This window comes from Pelmatolapia mariae, linkage group LG10_11, assembly GCF_036321145.2.
Source record: "Pelmatolapia mariae isolate MD_Pm_ZW linkage group LG10_11, Pm_UMD_F_2, whole genome shotgun sequence".
NCBI lineage: Eukaryota > Metazoa > Chordata > Actinopteri > Cichliformes > Cichlidae > Pelmatolapia > Pelmatolapia mariae.
Genome location: NC_086236.1, coordinates 11,853,695 through 11,874,468, shown reverse-complemented (window position 1 = coordinate 11,874,468; position 20,774 = coordinate 11,853,695). Strand labels below are relative to the sequence as shown.

General features: G+C 40.0%; 1 protein-coding gene across 2 annotated transcripts in view; it reads left to right on the top strand.

The window, feature by feature from the left end:
* Positions 1–4,438: 4,438 nt before the first annotated feature.
* Positions 4,439–20,774, top strand: part of acsl6 (acyl-CoA synthetase long chain family member 6) — a 34,969-nt gene continuing 18,633 nt past the window's right edge. Inside the window, exons 1-4 of one of the 2 annotated variants that reach the window (XM_063484969.1) lie at positions 4,439–4,840; positions 16,489–16,709; positions 17,975–18,089; positions 19,593–19,657. In XM_063484969.1, coding sequence (XP_063341039.1) covers positions 4,795–4,840; positions 16,489–16,709; positions 17,975–18,089; positions 19,593–19,657 — 447 coding nt within the window. In that variant the 5' untranslated portion in view covers positions 4,439–4,794. Of the gene's footprint in view, positions 4,841–8,062; positions 8,167–16,488; positions 16,710–17,974; positions 18,090–19,592; positions 19,658–20,774 lie in introns of those variants that run through there. The other variant, XM_063484970.1, reaches the window with a different exon arrangement.

The following is a 20,774-nucleotide window of genomic DNA, read 5'->3' as shown; positions in this document are numbered from 1 at the left end:
AGAAGAAACATTCTTAAAGTAAAAGGGCCAACCAAATACCTCATTAGCTGATTGCCACCATTAGCAAAAAATGAATAAGTAGGCTTATTTCCTTCATTATTTAAGCAAAAGTGCAAACAGTTTTCTAACTTATCAGCTTCTCAAATTTAAGGACTTTTTGTCTCATGTTCTGTGTTCTTAAATATAGTGACACTTACCGTATTTTTCGGACCATAAGGCACACCGTCGATGAACGAGTCTCTTTTCATTCATAAGGCGCACCAGATTATAAGGCGCATTAAGTGAAACAAAACAGTCAGAAAAGTCTGATTTTACTCAACTCATTCTTCTTGCTTCCTCCGCTTCTGTACCATCGATTCATTAATGTTGAATTCTCTCACAGTTGCTCTATTCCCATGTTGTTGCAGTATATTAATGACTAACCTCCTATTGTGGATGGATTATCTCAGTTGCTCTACTGACTGAAGTTTGGTTCGTTTACAGCATCCTGCCATGTGATTGCATTTGTCCCTAACCATCGGGAACTCTCGTGTTAACTTTTATCGAGTGGAAAAGGGTTAGGGTTCATCTTCCAGCTTCACTGTGTTTGTTATGCTAACACAGCTGTGTTGCTAGCGATCACATAGCACATTAATATATACCAGCTAGCCCAACTTCAGTAACCCTACAAACGTCACTGCTGTTTAGTTTTCTGTCTTCATTTATGTTGGAAGTGATAGCAGAGCTGTACGTTTCAATTTTTTCACAAATCTCTCAGTCAGAACATGCTATATCATACTTAGGTGGAAACTAGCAAGCTAACTTCCTGCAAACTTCTAACTCTGTTAAATTTAATAAATTCTGTTGACATGCCTGGATGTTAAACTTAATTGTTACACCTGGTAAAGCAGCAACACTGATCATTTTATTAAAGATGAAAGAATTTAGACAGTTTTTAACTCTCAGTGATGCCGCAGTGTTCGCTTGACTTTGGGACCTGAAGCGGACGGAGTTTTGGACCCAGATTACTCCGCGAAGCTCCTGACTATGGTAGCCTTAATGCTCCCACAATCCATCAAGCGGTGCGGCTTCGTAGCTTACCAAAGTCGTACTAAAACATTTTTGATAGATTTTTGAGCATCGTGTACCACATAAAATCGGTTCAACGTTAGTAAGCACAACCAGAATTTATACATAAGCAGCTCAGGATTATAAGGTGTACTGTCGATTTTTGATAAAATTAAAGGATTTTAAGTGCACTTTATAGTCTAAAAAAACTACGGTAATAGAGAAAGTTAGAATGATAAGATTATTTAAAAGATAAAAAGAATATGTAACATTCCCAACCCTAAAACAATAAAGTACCACTATGGAAATAAGCCATGTTTTATCCTGCGTTATGCCTCATTTCTTACCCATTACAGTTGACTATTATTGTTTTTACATTGTATGCATCCATTTATGTGTGTGTCATCGAAATATGGTTCCAAAGACAACTCCTGAAGAGTCACATGGGGGGGGCAATAATTATCTGAATCCCTGCGGAATTTTTATGTTTTCTCATTTCCAAAAAGGAAAAACAGAACATTAATTAATAATTTAATTTTTAAGTCTAATTTTTATAGTAGTTTCATTTTAATGGAGAGACAGAATGACGGGACAGAATGACAAGAAGCTTGATGACAAGATGCCAAGCTTCTTGTTGTGATTATTTGGAAAAGGAAGAAATATAAAATGACTATCAGTCCTGAGATCCATGCAAGGTCTTCATGGGGTGAGGATGACCATGAGAAAGATGTCCAAAACTACAGGGAGGAGTATGCTAATGATCTGAAAGCAGCTGTGACGACAGTCACCAGGTACACCATTGGTAACACACTATACTCGAATGGAGCGAAATCGAGCAGCGCCTGCAAGGTCACCCTGCTCAACGTGAGTTTGCCAGTTAACACATGTAAGTCTGGCAGAAGTCTGCAGACCGCAGCCAAGAAGAAGAGGAGTGGGCCAAAATCTCTCCTGAGATGTGTGCAAACCTGGTGACCAACTACAAGAAACATCTTACCTGTGTGTGGTTGCCAACAAGGGTTTCTCCACTTAGTACTAAGGTGTGTTTTCTTCTAGAGCCATAAAAGATCTCCGCCCTACCCCCACCCCTAATTTATCCCTCCACTTACATCATTTCTGGGTTATCTATCCCAGCATCCATGATCTTTGCCCCATTCTGCATCTGGGCCACTCTGCTGGTTGCTTTGTGTAAACTTGTATAATACTACTAATAATAATAATTATGACTGATGAAGGATAATAAAAGATACTAAATAATATGAATGCATGCAGGCCCATCAGACTCAGTTGTATCAATAAAAGGAAATAATATCCATAAACTGTATTTATAATTCCACTTGATACATGACATAAAAGTATCCCATCTGGTCATTCAGCAGAAACACGTTCACCTCTGCTCTTATTGATAAAGCAACAGATGATTAAAAGCGCAGCAGAATAATAAAGGGAGTTATTAACTTTATTGCTGTAAAGTTAAATATATGCATAGATAATGGAACGAGAGGCTGAAAGATTTTTTTAAATCTTAAAATAAAGATTTCTATTCCTTTAGAGAGCCCTTTCACCTCTCTATATCGGCTTTTTATTCTCTCTGACTCCTTACTAATCACCCCATGTACTGTTCTCTCTATGTGTTGAACTCCTTGAGCATGAACATTAATAAACAGCCAGACAAACTCCTTTTCAAGAGCCAGAAAAGAGAGCGTGTTTGATCCTTTAATGACATGACATAATGAATTGACATCAATGAACTGGAGTGAAACTAGAAAGACATATAAAACAAGTCTTAATAGACTATCATATAATCTGCACATAAGTATAGTTATCCAATAACACAGTAGAGTACAAAATCAGTATCCTATAGATATGCAATTTGATATTAATATAACGGACAACAAGCTAGCAACGGGTAAACATACACTTGTATCATTAGCTTACAGGCTAAAAATGTCACAAAACACATTATTATTAATTTCTGGATATACTAGTACTGATAGAACTTACAGTCATTGCTTTCTGGAGGACTCGTCTGAAGGACTGTTTTGCATTTAACATAAATTGCCTAAAAGGTTTAGCCATGCTTTCCCCACTGTTTTCTACACTTCCCGTTTCCTGTCTATCCAAATTTCAAATTAAAAACTTTAGACATTTATGAAAATAAATAATAGAAATACAATTTTCATGGTTACATATTTGTCTTATTAATATATAAAACATACCCCCCATGTTTCTGTAAGTATAATATAATTATATTCCATAATAGTATATGCTAACTTTTGATGATTTTGCAGGGAGATCTTTTAGCTACTGAACTGTTTTTTCCCTTATTTTTTTCCTCGTATGTGCACTTTGACCCCATTGCAAAATAAATAAACTCAATTCCAGTGACCTCACCAAAAACTCCATTCGCCCTCCTCGTGTCCTGCAGCTGACACACCACAGGTAACATGATTAGTTTTTACAGACCACACTGAGATTAAAAAGACATTCACAGTCTTGAATTTGATTTCATCCTCTGTTTGTGGGTCTGCTTGTTCATTCATCCACTTTGAATAAATGGACCCGGCTAATTTTTCCTCTGAAGGCTCGCCTGCTCTTTGCCTCATCAGTGTCTTCTTCGCAGCAGGATAAAAGGAGGAAGAGAAAAGGAGAAGGTGGTGAGTGGCATTGCTGGGAGTGACAGATTACTGGTGAGAGGAGTGACCCATTTAATAAGGTCAGTCACATGATGGCAACACCATAAGCCTGTTGGTCACTCCAGTAGTGACCAGCCCGCTCACTGAGGAGTTATGTGTGAAGATGAATTAATAGCAAGTAGGCCATTATGTTACCAGAGACACTTATGAGGGTTTCAGTGTTAACTAAACACGCAAAGAAATTGTCAAATAAAAGTAAGAGCCTCCAAAAGTAATCTGTGGTGTAGTTACATATGAAGATGCTTAAGATAGCGTTTCGATCATTTTAAAGAGCACGACAAGTGCTCTCTCTCTCTGCCGCTCTGTCTGATCATCTCTTTGTCAGCCTTTTCTCAAGGTTACTTTAGTTCAATGGGAGTGTCTTATTTGGACCACGTGATCCTGATGCAAAGTTACTCTGTGTCAAAGCTGTGCTCAGCTGCAGGGATGGCGTGATGTACCAAATGATACCCCCCCTAGAAATAAATCAATATATAAAATAAATAAATAAACACTGGGAGAAAAGATATAAGCTTTAGCTGAATTTATTTAATCGGGAATAAAAAAAACGTGAATGACCGAAATGCATCACGATGCAGATGCAGCTTTAGACACTTGCGTGGTTATTTTGCGACAAATAAGAGAAGTAACTGATCACTTAATGCGTATGCGCATGCAGCAAGAACGGATAGTTCATCCCCAATAACCTTGGTGTCGATCGGATCTTCCCGCACGACCTACAAACCCCTCATATTCAGCAGGGGAGTCTGCCATTGCGCAGCAGCCAACTGGGTGAAGGTGGGAAATCCACTGAGAGCGAGGATGCTTCTATAGGCAGTCGGGGTTTATTTCTTCAGTCAACATTTTCAGTTTTTTCAGGCGAAATTTACGCTGCTGGAAATCGCCATCCCCTGCCCGGCTCCCCCACTGTGGTCTGTCTCAGTTATATTGTCAACCCCCCCACCCCTCCTCCTCTCTGCCTCCTTAATCTCCCAGATTGTCGGCGACTTGCTGCAGTCGATGCTGCAGTTCTGAACCGCTCCTGCGCCGGGACAGCTGACTCAATGAGAAAGACATGCTCGCATTCGTTTTGGTCTCTGGGTCTCTCTGGATTATATTAGGTGAGTCGTGAATGCCTCTTTGTCATTTTGATTCATTTGAACGATTTAGCGTCGCTGGGCTGGAGGCCAAGAAAAAAACGGATGCACCTGCCACGCAGTGGGCCGAGGCGCATTCGTGTCTCATTCATTACCGGCTTTTTTATTTTTCTGAGGCTGTGCTTGAATATTTCCGTTTTCACAGACGACACTGCAAGAAGCTTTAGTCGCGATCCATTGCTGCATTTGGCGTTTTGCCTGCACCGCAGGACGCGGGTGACATTTTTTCATTTTCTCAGGCTACACGTGTGTTAAGTCAGCCCGGGGGCAGGCGTTAGCATTTCACCGTAGCGGGCTCTAGCTACAAGGAAGCGCAGGGCTCGGATTTCTGGTCAAGAACTCCGAGATTAACAGGCCAACATCATCGAGGGATGCATTCAGGTGGGCATTAGCTACCTCTAATCAGGTATGGAGTGGGATGGACGACTGGTTGCCATGCGGCTGGGTCCGCGCGGCTGTTCCGGGTATCGGGGTTTTAATGTAAAAGTGTGTGCTTTGTGCTTAAATCCAACTATTAAAGACAAGACTGGAAGCTGGAAGAGATGAAAGGGGTACATTTAAGGTTGGACCGCCGCTAAGGTCGTATGACATTGTGCGTAGAACCCGGACACACGTCATTTACACCCCCCACCCCACTCCCTGTTAGCTCAAGTCTCCCAATAGCCGGCCATTCACACCCTTGCTTCTGCTGTGCGCCTCTACTTCAACCTCGCCTTCAATAATCTCATATTAAACACATCAGATGGGCAGAAAGCCGGTTTTAAAAGTCATCATTTCGCCCATGATGTCGTCCGCCATGCTTCTGTGATGGAGGAAGAGGGGATGAGGAAAGATGAAAACCGATGACGCGCTTCAAGTGGCTGCCGCTGATTGGACGGAGCTGTCCATGAGCGAGCGGTGCTGAAATCCTGCGGCCTACCGGCAAACTACCGAGCACGGCGTGCTCGCTTTCACCAACACTACCCCCACCCTGGTTTTACGCACCGATTCTTAGGGGTGTTGGAGCTGAGCAGAGACACGATTGCTTGACATCCGAATATATAATATCAAAATAAATAAAGTACTAAAAAAGAAACACATCAGTTTCGAGCTGTGATGTTAAAAACTGACGGATTCTCATATGATGAAAGAAACTGCAGGTAGTGAAGGCTGTTTGTTTGTGTTTTGTTTGTTTGTTTTTAAAGGATTGTGGCGGTAGATTATGTGCCAGCTCGGTAGGTTTAATGGCAAATAGGCGGAGGTTATTAATCCTCCAAAGAACAGGTCGCATCGCCAGCGACGAACATGTGGTAACAGCTGGCGTTTTGACTGGTGCGCATTAATATTCCATGTTGCAGTTACAGGTTTGAATGTGCTTTGTACGCAATCACTTGGAGTCTATGATCCAAATCTAAGATGAAATTAATTGTTCGCTTGAAAATAAAGGTCCCCTTGGGAGCACTCAATGCACCTCTCACCTGTCACCACATCCCAACGCCCTGCTGCTCCTTAGAATAAATAATGCATTTTAATCAACGGCTAGTGCAGCCCTACACATGGTGTAAGCCTATTCTTTTTCCTCCCTTAATATTTAATTAAATAGATAGGGGCGGATTCACCCCGCCCCTTTGCCAAGAAACAGCCAATGGTGTTTTAGTATCCAAGCAGAGCAGCTCCTCTGTTTAACGTAACACAACCCTTGTGCACACCAGGGGACTGCTGACTTGTAATTGGATGACTATCCAGTACATCATCATGCTCTTTTTTTATTCACACTGAGAATTTTTTGCCTCTTAAATTAGAAACTACAACAAGAAGGAAGTTGCACTGTGAAAATGCTGAAATGAAATTCCTCTAATTAAAGAAGAACTGCATGACTGGGCAGTATTATAAGACAAACCTTGAGGGTTAAGTAATTCCTGCTGTGCAATAATAACTGCTTGTTACTGACCACTTTCACTGAATCCTAGGAGTGAGGCGAATTCCAGGAAAGGTCATTTTATTTGGAGCGGTGGGTGGAAATTTGCTAACAAGCATGACCTTAAAGTGGTGCATAGAAGATATATTAAATAAATGCAACACCTTAAGTACATATCCCCGAAGACAGTAATAATAAAATTAGGCAGTCTGGGTGTTCTCAGGGCCATATGTCAGCATGGATTTTTGCTGTTTCAGCAGTCTGTGCACACTCTTCCACATATTGTGGGATGATGGGTGATAGTTCAGTATTAAGTGCTGTGCAGCTGTCTGCCTCCCTCTTTCTCATATACATTTGTTTTTTAAGTGGTGCAGTACTGTACCGTACTCTAAAATGCTCCATCTTTGTTGACTGGTTATTGCCTGTCATGAGCCTTAAACGAATCAACTCCCTTTCTTATTAAAGACTTTAAAAAACAATTTGTGAGCATCTACAGCAAATTTTAATAATGCACAATATTAAGAGGAAGTTATTATGCATGCTGGTCAGTAAGTTCCTCTAAAACTGTACGTGTGCAAGGAGAACACCCTCTCTAAAAAGGAGTAAGGTGGTTGTCTTTGCCTGGAGTTCACAGACTGTAAAATGTACATGCATAGTGTAATGAAGCGACACTATGCATGTACACTGTGGTTAACACGTTTGCAAAAATGTTGTTTTGGGGTTTTTTTCATCTTTCTGGAAAAAGTTTCAGTTAAAGGGTGTAACTCTATTTTTAAAAAAATCATATATATACACACACAGACACACATAGTGACTTGTTAATGATCCTAACCCTCCAGCTTGAAATCTAAAAGTCTGCTTTCCCTCTCACTTTGATAGTCAAATTAAACTGTGAGCAGCATCAGTTGATGTTTGTGTGTGTGATTTGTTTAAATACGCACAGGTTTCTTTGCATATAGGTGGGTACACGTGTGTGTATTGTTTGACACTATGCCAGGCCAGTGTGTGTGTGTCATTTTCACTTACTGAAGGAGAAGTTGAGTCTGCATGTTTAGGCAGCGAGAGCCAGAAAGAGAGACACACATACACACACACACAGAGCATCAGGGAGGAGGGGTGGGTGGGTGTGGTGAGAGTGTGCAGCGTCTGTTGAGCCGAGGGTGGTGTGATACGGAAGCCAGCCAGGCTCAAACGAGGCCAAAACGCTTCTCGCTTCCCTCCTCTTGCTTGCCTCAGCTTAATCTGGCTGCTGGCACTGGCAAGGTAATCACTAGTTTGCACCAGGCAATGTGATATCCGCCCGGTACCCCTTGACACACATCACCTGCACACACACCCACCTACACAGACACACATCACACCTCACCGGCTGCCTGGCTTCCCCGACGCCTTTGTAAGTGCCGCTGACTAGACCACATCTGCTTTAACCCTTAGGTAATGCAGTTATAGTTTAGATCTGCTGCCTGCTTTGTTTGCTCTATATTTCTCTTTTTTATTACAGTGCTGCATTTTTTTTTTTAACATATTCTGTATATGTTGTATATTCCAGTCCCTTCTGCTCAGTATATCCATATTACTTATTTATTCTGCACCTTATATCTTTAAATGTTCTTGTATGAGTAATACCTGCTCTACCCCTCCTTGACTGAGTTGCAGGAGGGGGGGGGAGGATCATTCTTCTGCACCGGATATTACAGCATCTCTGCAAGTATTCCTTATTGAGCGTGACAGAAAAAAGTTGTGGTTTAAGTCATGAGGTGTGGGCTAAGCGGAGGAATGGCAGAAAGAGATATGAATGAGTGGCTAAAAGAGAGTGACTATAAGCAAGGGTAGGTGGTGTTCTGGGATGATTAAGCACTGATGATTTTTTTTTAAAAAAAGAAAAAAAAGAAAAGCATGAGCAAGAAGAGCGATACCGTGCACTGATGCGAGTGACACTACAAAGAGAAGGAGGGGAATTTGAAGAATAAGAGAAAGCTGAGCAGGATGTCTTTAAATAGAATACTGTAGTGAGGTTACTGCTGGTCATCTGTGTCTGTGCTAATTGGTTGTAATCTCACCACGTTGGACTCTAATCATTGGTGATGGCCCTCGGATGGGCCGATGGGGCGGGACTTAAGGACGAAGGGTTGTGTTTCCTTCACTTTAAGCCTCAGAGGTCAAAGGAAGTCTAACTGGCCCATTCACTTCCCCTGATTACTGCGTAGATTGCTGTGCCCCTGCGCCAAAATCTTTGCTAAGTGAAATCTTCCTGAGACAGGAAGGGAAGGAACCTCTGGGGCTGAGGTGGTACGATAAGGAGCCAACGTTTCATGCAATTTCACTAATCTAACTGGTTAAATAAAGCAGCAGAACTCCTTCGCGTTTCTGTTTTCCGTCCCTATTTAAGGGAACTCTTTAAAGAAACTATGCGAGGGAGGCTGCAGTTGCGAATCCCCTTTGCTCTGTGTAATTCATCTTCAAATCAGTGAATCGCAGTTCCATTCTTTTTTTTCTTTTCTTTTTTTTTTGCTTAAAAATGTGTACGTCAGTATATCCAAGTGAGTACATATGTATGAAAAATTACAATGTTTATTTTTGTAACCCAGCTGTTAACGCGCAGCATGTGCACTAGACGTTTTGTAACAGATACGTTGCAGTCAGTGTTATCTTCTTTCAGTTCTCTGACTGTGCACATCTGTCAGGCTTGCAGCCAAGTGTATGTCTGCTCATGTCTACTCATTTTCTTTTTCCTCCAAGCATATTTTTTCACACTCTCTATTCAATCTGTTTTACCTCATAAATTAGGGCGCTTGCCTCACTTTCTCACTTTAGGTCAGATTGCAGGGTCGATCACTGGTACAGATCTGAAGTGTTTTAAAAATGACATATGGTCACTTGATGGTTACTGAATCTGTTTCATATGGAAAATCCCAAGAAGTCATCAACAAAATGCTGAGAAAACCAGAGAAAATAGAAGGCACATGTATATCATAAGCTCTGCAACCATTTACACCAGTGGGATACTTTGCTCAGCTTTTTGTTATACAGTATTACCCGATTATAAAACTCAGAAACAGCTACGCTATCTCCACGACTGTTGAAAGCTCAGCCACAGCTTTACGGCATCTCAGTTGCAATAAACCCTTATCACTATTTTATTGCAGACATCTGTCCACGGACTTCCCTTGCAGTGGCTCAGGAGAATGAAGGTTTTTGCAACCTGCTAACTGTAAGATTCAAATGACAATGCTTGTCAAGCAGCCGGATGCCTGAGCTGTAAATGCAACAGAGTTGCATTTACTTCCTTGGGTTTTTGAGGGTGCAATGTGTTTGCCATTGTACAAATTAAACAGAGAGGCCTTTGAGTTCAAATGCTGATGCTGAAGGTCACTGCTGTTGCTGATGGGGTCTCTGCTGACCTGCTGTTCTCCTGTCATGACAGCTGAAGCAACACTCTTTGTAGGAGGCAGCGGGGATGAACTTAAAGGCTTGTATGGGGATGTGTTTATTTGTATGTCTATATGTGTGTAGGGAGCAGGTGGTTTGGTGGTGTTTCATTGAGGTTACCACAGGACATCCTATAGCGAAGATTTGACCCTTTATATAAAAGTATGATGCAAACCAAAGTGCACAGCCTGATCTTAACTACGAAAAATTATTTTAAAATGTAACTTTGCTACTAAGATTAAATGCTTCCGGAGCTTGTAGCTGTCATAAGAGTGCTTCTCTTCCACCATTTGGAGAAGTGTACCAATAATTCTCCTGGAGTGAAGGATGCTGCTTGTTATCTGGATATAAACTGAAGAAGACAGCATGTACTGAAGGAGCCTCCTGAATGATAGGCTGTCCAAGTTTATTGTATAAGGACTTGTTAGACCTCTTGCTGCCTCTCAAACCTTTTCTGTTGCTCTGTAGTCTGGTATCACTTTTAATTATCCGATATTGTCATGAAAACTTACAAATAAAGTTTTTGTAGGACAGTTTTCAGCTCTAAAGATGTCCTGCTATACTTTGTTTTTATTGTCTCTTTCATATTGTGAGAAAACTGGAAGTTTTTTCATTGGCAGTCAAACAGGAATATACAGAAGAGAGCAGAATATGATAAAGTAAGAAATAACAATGGTCAGTTAAATGTTTGCATCTTTGCTTGAGGACAATTAGATATCCGGCAGGTTGTGAGTCACCTGCAACTGTCGGGCTATTTGAGGACAAGATGACGTGGCATGATAACATGTGTACTAAAGCATTCGTTGCTTTGCTTAAAGTCTGCATGAGTGGCCTCAGTAAACAGATGCCGACAGTGGGTGTCCATAAATGATAAGCAGATGTGGATTATTTGCAGATGTAGCCTACCCCCCTTGTTTTCAAATCCTTGCTTGACTAATCTTGCTATTAACAGTATTTTTAAACCTGCACCAGACAAAATAACCTTGATAATCTTTAAGCGTCTTCTAGTTTAAGTGGACTACGATGGAAATGCACCTCTTTAAGCTTCAACTAGCCTGTAACTCGAGACTTTTCCTCATCATAAGTCTTTTTAGATCTGATGTGTAGAAGAGTAAAAAGAAATCTGATAAAGACCGTTAATTTTAGATTTATGAAGTCGTATTTTTAGTAATATTCATCCACCCTCAGTGTTCCCAGTTCTGTCTAGTCTTCTTTATTGTCTCCAGATTGAGACGGTGCATATCTGTGCGTCTGTATTTCTGCATCACTGATCCCAAAAAGTTGATTCTGTTCATCTAGACGTAGCTTTTTAACCGTTTCTTCGCTCATCCAAGTGACTACTTCAGTCTCAGGCTACACCTACAGGCCAGTGACCACTCTTTCAATGATGAGGATGTACACATCCTGGACAGGGAGGAACACTGGTTTGAGCAGGGAGTCAAGGAGGGCTTTTACATGAAAGGGGAAAGACCATCTCTGAATTGCAGAGTAGGCCTAAGGGTATTTCTTTCGCCATCTTACAAGGCTGTGATTGCTGATCAGTGGTCATGGCAATTTGCATATTAATGATCAAGAAACTCAACTCACAGCCCATTATTCATCACTGGTGCTAGTTTCAGTCATTATGCAAATATACTGTTTAAAAAGTTGGGGAAACCTGCAGTTAGCTGAGACCGAAGAAGAAGACATCTGCACAGTGATGCTTTTATAACCAGCCACTCTCTCTTTTCTGCCTCCTTTATTCCAGCTAGCTGCACAGTGGTGTCAGTGGGTTATGAAGTCTGTCTATATTTAGAGCAGGTCGAATGCTGTTCCCCCTCCGCTGCCTCTCTTTGGAAACGCCGCTCCACCAATCCACTGCGACTCTTCGCTGCAGCCAAGCCACATTAGTCACAGGACACAAAACAATTCATTCGTGATACAGCCGCAGTTTGATCTAATTACTGCCTTGGCGGTCTATAAATGTTTACGGAGGTCTTCTGGACTTTGGTTTCAAAATCTGTCAACAAGCTGTCATGTTCAGTCACATGACACATCTCAGGCCCCCAGATGTTGTTTAACATTCATTAAATTTCAACCAGATTTGGACCAGCTTGAAACTTCCAGCCTTCATTTAAATTACAGAAGAAAGAAATCAGACTGTTTCATAATGAAATGTTTGGCTCTGTACTTTGTGATTTAGAGGTGCTGGCAGACATAAGTTACATTTTTCTGTTTGTTTCCCACCCCCCCAGTGAAGCTCAGAGTAATGCTTAACAGATATGAATGGTGTCAGTGTGCACGTGTAGTTCTTAGGAAGAACATAAATAAGAGTATTTCCCAAAATATATTTCCCCTAATGGTTAATCTTTACCCAAACATAAAGAAAAACCTTCTTTCTTTTTGACATGTAAGTATTTGTTTCATAATCTTACCTCCATATCTAATGATTTTTAACTTTTAAAATCTTCTGTTTGTCTTGATTTTTCAATCAACTTTTACCGTCTTCACTAAGATCCAGTCTTACTGAATCCAGCTGCACACAACAGGCAGCTCAGTGGCTCTGGACATTTAATTATAGAATTAGCTCTGACAATTTAACTGCTTTAGTATCCACACAAATGCGAGCAATCAGTGCAGTGTGATTTAGAGCCATTATGAAGTGGCAGCTTTTACTTATTGTGCTAAACTTTTCCCGGTACTTGAGCTGCTTTAATTTCCCCATCATTATTACTGGAACACCTCAGATTTTAAAAAAGGCCAACAGAAAGAGAGAAAATATCTGAGAAGTGCGGCAGAAAAAGGAGAACTACGGACAACTGCGTCATTACAGGGCCGGTACTGTTTTCAGACACGACAGGGATGCTGCGGTTTCTCACTTACAGGTGATAGTTTCTGTGTGAGCAGAAACTGGACTCAATTTAGAGGACTCAAGCCAAAAAAAATAAATAAAAAATGGGATAGCAGTGTCAGAAGAGATGAAGACATTGCGCAACAGGCCTGAATTAAAGCAGAGGAAGTGATGAGTACCAGCTTACTGTATCTTAACGTGCTGTCATATGTCAGTGGGGCTTTACAAATGACTGTAGCAACTGACTGCTGTTAGCATCAGGGTGTCGGTGTGTTTTTGCGGTTGTATCAACTGAAAAATGATACTGTAGGGTGAAAGTGTGGTCACGGGGTTGTAATAATATCTGTGAGCATGTATTCATATATAGCAACTAAAAAGGTCGAGTTTGTGATGACTTTGTGACAGTAAAGTATGTCATTTAAACTTTTAGTAGCAATACAGCTGCATGCATGACCGTGGATGAGGTATATTTTGAATTTAAGCTTCGTAAGAGAAACTTATGAGTGCAGGAAGCAGTGCACATGTTTCTTTACGTTAACACACACAGCACCTGTTTCTCCATCTTCCAGGCTAATCAAGCTTTAAGCAGCTGAAGACTATTTTACACTTAAACACTGTCAGTTGAGGAGACTCACAACGGGTATTAGGTGTTACTTTTTCATCATAATAACGAAATTTTGTCTGTCAGTTTTGCTTTCCGTCATCGGCCTTTTGAAATGATTGCAGCCAGCGTGACTCATCGGGTGCAACACCTATAGATGATATCTCTTTGATGGGAATTTAGCAACCCAATGGAAATGTGCATTATGCAAACACTAAGTGGATATTTGGCTGATTCACGCATTTTTTTTTTCTTACAATTTAAATTTACGGAAATAGATAAAAGATTAATTGCTTCCTAATCTGGACTGTGTACCCTCCAGTGTAGACGAGGTTTTTAAAATGCACTCTCAAGTCAGGCTATTCAGGGGATAGTGTCAGGATCATATGGCCAGATACAATAAGCCCATTATTTACTTTTCTCCCTTTGTATTTTCACTATTTTGGATAAATAGAAAAAGATGGTAGTTATTTTATGTCTTCTAAATTCAGCTAATTTTTGGAAAGGTTTTAAAGTATCATGTGGGTTTATGTGATTCCGCCTCACTTTAGTAGTTTAGTGCACAGAATAGTGGGTCCGCTCTAAAATGACAGGTGAATGAGGAAGTCAGCGTTCCCACGACCTGTTGTATTTATACTTACCAGCTTCATTGTCTGTTGGTGTTTGTGTCTGTGCATGCATGTCGGGAGAGAGACATGCATGAGAGAGACAGACAGACAGACAGTGAGAGGAGACAGGAAGTGTCTGATTGGCTGTGAATTGTGGCACTGCCCCGACAGTTCATTAGATCAGATGGTGCTGTCTCTGACTCATGTCCCAGGGGAGGGAAGGAAACCCCCTCCCCACTCAGCACTACAGCCAGCCGCCCCCTTGGATAAATTATGTATTTCTTGATATGTGTGTGTGTGTGTGTGTGTGTATGACTGTGCAACTATTCCACTACGGTTTAACCGCTGTCTTTTCTAGTCATCAGTATAGATAATCTCTCCTGGCCTTCTTTTACAGTAAAAATGAGAAATGTGGGGGTGAGACCCCTCAAACACCAGCTTTTGAGTATAAATTAAGTGTTTCAGGTCATTTCGCTTCGGTGAAGGAGTAGCGAGGTCAAATATGCCCACGTATAGCCACAAAAACCTGTCATAAAGTGATGGAAACAAGTCTGAGAAATTAGTGGGAGGGATTAATTTTCTAGTTGTGTTTTAAATGTCTCAGTCTTCATCTTAGGAAGCTGGTTCACATGTAAAGTTGTTAAAGAGCTTACATGATCACATCCTGAGCAAGGCTTTCTTTTCAGTGGCATGAAATGTGAACTGTTATGTGAAATATGAAAAAGTCTAGAACTAGCACTCAATAAAATTTGTATAGTTTGCGCGTGTTTGAAAGCTGTGATTCACAAGACCTTTATTTAATCTGAAAAATAAATACTCCTGTTTGGTTTTAGGTAACTGAATAGATATTATATAGAGATTCATTAACAAACTGGCATTTGACCTCACATTAAGCCCGAGAGTATATTTAAACACGGGAAATTTTCATGTTAACAAAAATTTGTTTTTTATGGCAACAGGGGTTTTAATGTTCTAAAAAGACCATAGAGACATGGAGAAGACAAATAAGAAGAAGAAACAAACCAAATTTTTTTTTAAAAAATTCAGATTTAGCTTCAGAGCTTGACTGTGGAAGTGAAAGATTAAGTATTTTACACGTCTTTAATTTTTATGCTTATTGCTGCAGACTACTAACAGCTACCAGACAGTGGTTTTGTCTGCTTTAATCCTTCTTCCTTTTTTCCTTGAAGCGTAGACATTCTGTGTGGAAAGTGCACATGTGGGTTTCCCTCACATGCAATAAATAAGGAATAAGTGGCATCCCTTGGTTTGAAAAAAGCAAATGACTAAAAAAAGTGGCTTGCACATATTAGTATATGTAACAAGTAGATACTGCAGTCTGTGGCGGTTTATCTATAAGCAGCGTTAACTGCTGACATCATTATGAGGACGCAACAGAAAGAGACTTGAAACAGAAATATGAGGTCATGTTGGTGTGTTGTTTGCCTTTTTCACTAATTTATGGGTAAATTCAGGCAAGCAACAAGGATTAATGCTCAAAAATGTGATTATCTGAAAGCAATACACCTGTCACATCTGATATTGATGGATGAAACATACAGAAAGTTTTGATTTATTAGTGAGATTTAGAATGTAATCCATTGATAAATAAGATTTATGTAGTGTCAGAATGTGTTATTTATCAGCAGTAGTAGTAAAGCCTCTAAGTTCTTATAAACCTTCACTAGAACACCTGATCCAGCTTTAAGGATTGTTGATTTGTCAATGATTTATATGTCATATAAACAAAACAATAAGTAGCACTTTATTATATGGCCCATAATTACGGTTATGATTCCTCTAGGATTACAGGCAATCTCACTGTTTTTTACCTAAAATTGCATGTAATTATATTCAACTGGAAATGCTTCCAGGAAGTGAAACACTACTTAAAGTTACAGTATAATTATACCTTTCCTGTGAAATACCAGAAGTTACACGCTACTTACTACTTACAATATAATTATTTCTTCATACTTATTTTTCTTTAATTATTACTTAATGTATCGACCAGCAAGGATTTGTAGGTAAGTATACATCATAATTTCAGCTAAATAGAGTGAAATTACTTTTGATTCCAGGGGAACTACACCTCTTGTCAAATCTAGTCGAATCTATCCCACCAAACATTGAGTAAAATATTGATTTACCCTCCTCCTTAGCAAGTAGTATTTAAGAAAAATGAATAATGGTTTGAAAGGCGTTGTAAGAAATCATTAGTAAAAGACTGCCTTGTCCCTTCTGCAGAGCTGAGTTCCACCCTGATGGAGAAGATGCAGGCCCAGGAGATGATGAGTGGCCTGAGGATACCGGAGATGGACGAGCTCGGTCAGTTCTTCCGCTCCCTGCCGACCTCCACGCTTGTGGGCATCGGCGCTCTGACAGCTGTGCTGGCGTACTGGTTAGCCACTAGACCCCGTCCGATCAAACCTCCCTGCAGCCTTCTGCACCAGTCTGAGGAAGTGCCGGTGAGATATTCACAGATCCATAAAAGCCTTAAGTGTTGCAGTCCAAAATGCTGTCAGTGACACAGACATGTTTGGACATTCAGGCACAAGTAGTAGATATTTTTCATGTTAGTCTAGTCCTTCACAGTAAAATGGGGTCAATCAGTGCTCTTTGTGGATTTTCTTTTGTTTTGTTTTAATGCACTCATGTAGGTCACCTTCAATTGTTAGCAGGCAGTGACGACACTAGGCTTTATGTCTAACAATAAAGGCTAGTATTTTAGTTTTCTTTGCCCTAGCTTATACCTGTCAGGTTATTCTAAGCATATGAAGCTCGTTACGACAGATGGCCTTCTGATCTCCTCCTCTTCTTTTCTAATAACAGGCAGTAATGGAAACCACAGTAGTACAAATGTAAGCAAAATCAAACATAGTAGCCTTTCATGCCTTGTTACTGTAACAGTTTCCATTTATGACAAATTCTCTCGTACTGTAGCTTTTAGCAGATGTGTGGTTTTTATTGTTTTGATTGAAACACAGTCCTTCACAAGCATACACTACGCAACTTCCTGTATTTGGGAAATAGAGAGCTAAAAGACAGAGCAACCAACAAATTCTACTTCTACTTGACTTTTAGTTAATACTGAGGCTCTATGGGGAAATTGTGCCCTTAGTTTAAACCCTTTTACTGGTTTAAACTAACCAAACCAGTGAAACCAAACACTTGGTTTTTCACCCATACTTTGCACCACAGGCCTCCGAATACCAGCCTTACCCGGCAGTATCATGTTGTAGTGTAATGTGAAACCTCGAGAGGCTTGTTTTCTCTTTTTTCATATACACATATATATATCTATACGTGACACAAGCCACAGTACAAGCATGTAGTGTACAGTGTGTCTTGAGTCCTGACTGCCTAATCTGCTCAGTCCTTTCAGGCTAAATGACTCATTTACAAAGTGGAATTTGCATCTACTGTTGTTTTCTTTATGTGAATGAGCTCTAATCATCCAGAATGTGTCTGCAGTCTAAACACAGAGGAAGCTTAGCAGCTCACATATTTTTATAGGCATTTGTTAGCTGACAAAAGAGATGGATTATCACTTAGAGGGAAAGTTAGACAAATTTCTTCCTAAACTCCTCCACGGTATCTATTTGACAGTGTTTTTACAAGGGAGAAAAATTAGATCTTATACCCTCAGAATTTAGAGGGAAGAAAAAGCCATAAAAATGACTGATGGTGTTGCACTGTTTTCTTTGTCTGTCGCTCTTTCTCTGTGCATCAGCATGAAGATGGGGGTCGCAGGTCTATGATGGGTGACCCCTCCAAGCTGCTGACTCATTACCATGATGACGCCAAGACCATGTATGAGGTTTTCCAGAGAGGCCTGCATATATCTGGTGGGTAGGATGTGAAGTGGAAAAATTAATACACAAAGCTGGAGAGAGCTGGAGCATGCCAACTTTCCACGTTACTGGACTGGCACTTGCAGATTGGCCTTTACATAAAGGTTGTGTACTGTTAATGACCACTCAAAGTGCTTCAGACTTCAACGTAGCCTCTGTTCCTCTAGAGTTGCTCAGCTTTTTTCATAAAGAGTCATACCTTTTTTTTCATTCATGTTCCCATGTACATTTTATAAACCACGGGTTTAATAACAAGTAATGCAGATGATAGAAGTGGTTAAAACATGTAATCTCACTAAATACCACTTGTAAAACTGACATGTAGCCATATTAGTGTCATTCATCCCTTTCTGTCTGTACTTGTATTTACTAATCCTATAAAATTTGTAAAGTGTCTTTCAAATACCCAAGGACTCTTTAAAAAGACTATGAAGAATATGTCCATATACATTTCACACAAAAAAATAATAAAACTAAACACGAGCTGTGACTGTAAGACGTTAATGAAAATTTAAAACCTCAAAGCAGAGCAATGAGCTCTTACAGCTCTCACAAGGAAATAGATGTTTTTTGGCACTGTTTTCACATTGATTACAACATAATTTTAAATTATCTAATCTTATTACAATATTAGATTTCCATTTGCCCAATATACAAAACCTGGTTTGGGGTTTTAACCTTCCAGAGACCCTGATGAAATAAACATCTGTAGCATACTACAGTACAACATAAAGCAGGCTATGAATGTAAGAATGGAAATACCGTCATCTGATCTGAACTCAAACCGTTTTTAAGCTGCCAGACTTGCAGTAAAAATTTCCCACACATGTGAACACACAGAGGTGTGATACAGACAGCACGGCGTGACAATGCAGTGGTCTGATTGTAAAACCTCCAATCATAGTGTTTCTCTGCTACTGGAGATAAAATGAATCCTGTGGTTGCCAAGGTGATGGCTAGCGTTGCTAACGGTAACAGTGTCAGAGCTCATGGCCAGCAAGTTTAAGACACATAAGTGAGTGACTCACAATGCGGAGATATTGCTCAAACCACACCTGCCCCACACTTGTCAGAGTGGGCTCTTTGATAATTGGCCAGATCGTACAGCCACAAGAAAATGACATCAGTTGGTCTGAAGTAGAAATGAATGGTTGTAGTCAGTTTGTCTAAGGCAGTGATTGTCAAGCAGTCTGTGTATTTCACAACTATTTCAGAGATTAGAGAATTAGATCGAATTTTATTTCTAACATGCAAATATAACTGAAATAACAAGAGAAAAAAAACAAAAAACAAAACTTAAAAATCATCAAGTTTTCATGTATATATCTATGTCTACAGAATGTGTGTGCTCGAAATTATTTCTGCATAAGAAAGGGTTATTTTCACCTTGGTGTGAGCCTGAGGTGTATAAATTACTATTAGATTTAAAAACCTTAATGATGTTTATGTCCAGTCACATAAGTGAATCATTTTTTGTCTCCTTTCTGCATCCAACAGGTGATGGACCTTGCTTAGGCTCACGACTCCCCAACCAACCTTACAAATGGATGTCCTATAAGGAGGTTCGTGCCACTCAGGGGACATGTTTTTTCCCTGTAACAACAACAGCTGGGAGGAGAATAAAACAGGGTGACCCCTCAAAGGGGAAAAGTACCAAATCCTTATGATACAAAATGCTTCCAGACTTCTGATAAAGCAACATTTACAGGAACTATTTCATACATTATAGCTGCTCAAGCATGATTTTCTGCACCTCACACTTCTGATGCCAAACATAATCATTACAGTCTTTGTAATGGCAGTTGATTGACTACAGTATAAACTGTGCAGACTAGTCTGTCATGTGCCAGTGTAAGACTACAGTCAGATGACATTTACAGCATTTGCACTGCAGAGACTCTGTAGCATACACTCTGCCTTAAAACCAAATTTGGCACCATCAAGAGCGCTACTAAATAACTGCAGTCTGCAAACATTGCTATATATAGATAATTTCTGGGCTAAACAACACTTTGACTTTATATGTGCTATAGGCAAGTACTGCTTTAAGTCGAAGAATAGATCCCGCACTATGACTTACTTTGTCTGATGTTAACTGGCATTTTTCAGATCAGATCACTATCATGTCTGCCACCCTAAGTTGGCTAAGTGGTTAAGAGAAAGGATTGATGCTATCCTGCTAGAGCAGACTGACTCTATAACTGCTATTCACCTCCCATCCTGCAAAATCTGCACAGCACACACGAAAGCTGCAAGCTACTTTGCAGAGGTGCTAATGTTGTTTGTATGAGTTGCTGAATAAGAATATTACTGTTCAACAGAGCTAAAGACTTTATCCCTGGAGGTGAGGTTTCAATTCACATACTTAATGTAGACACAGAGAAACAATCTAAAAATACAAGTATGATTATATTCGGAAGACCTGAAATGCAGAGTACATTATTGGCAGGGGTGTAAGGTGTGATTGGCCGCCGATGTGAAATAGCTCACCACTTCAAAAGCAGCACGTCCCTTTATTGACTTCTTATACTCTGACTGCTTGCTAACCGGATACACAGCTTTAACTTATATATATATATATATATATATATATATATATATATATATATATATATATATATATATATATATATATATATATATATATATATATATATATATATGAAAAATTAAATAACT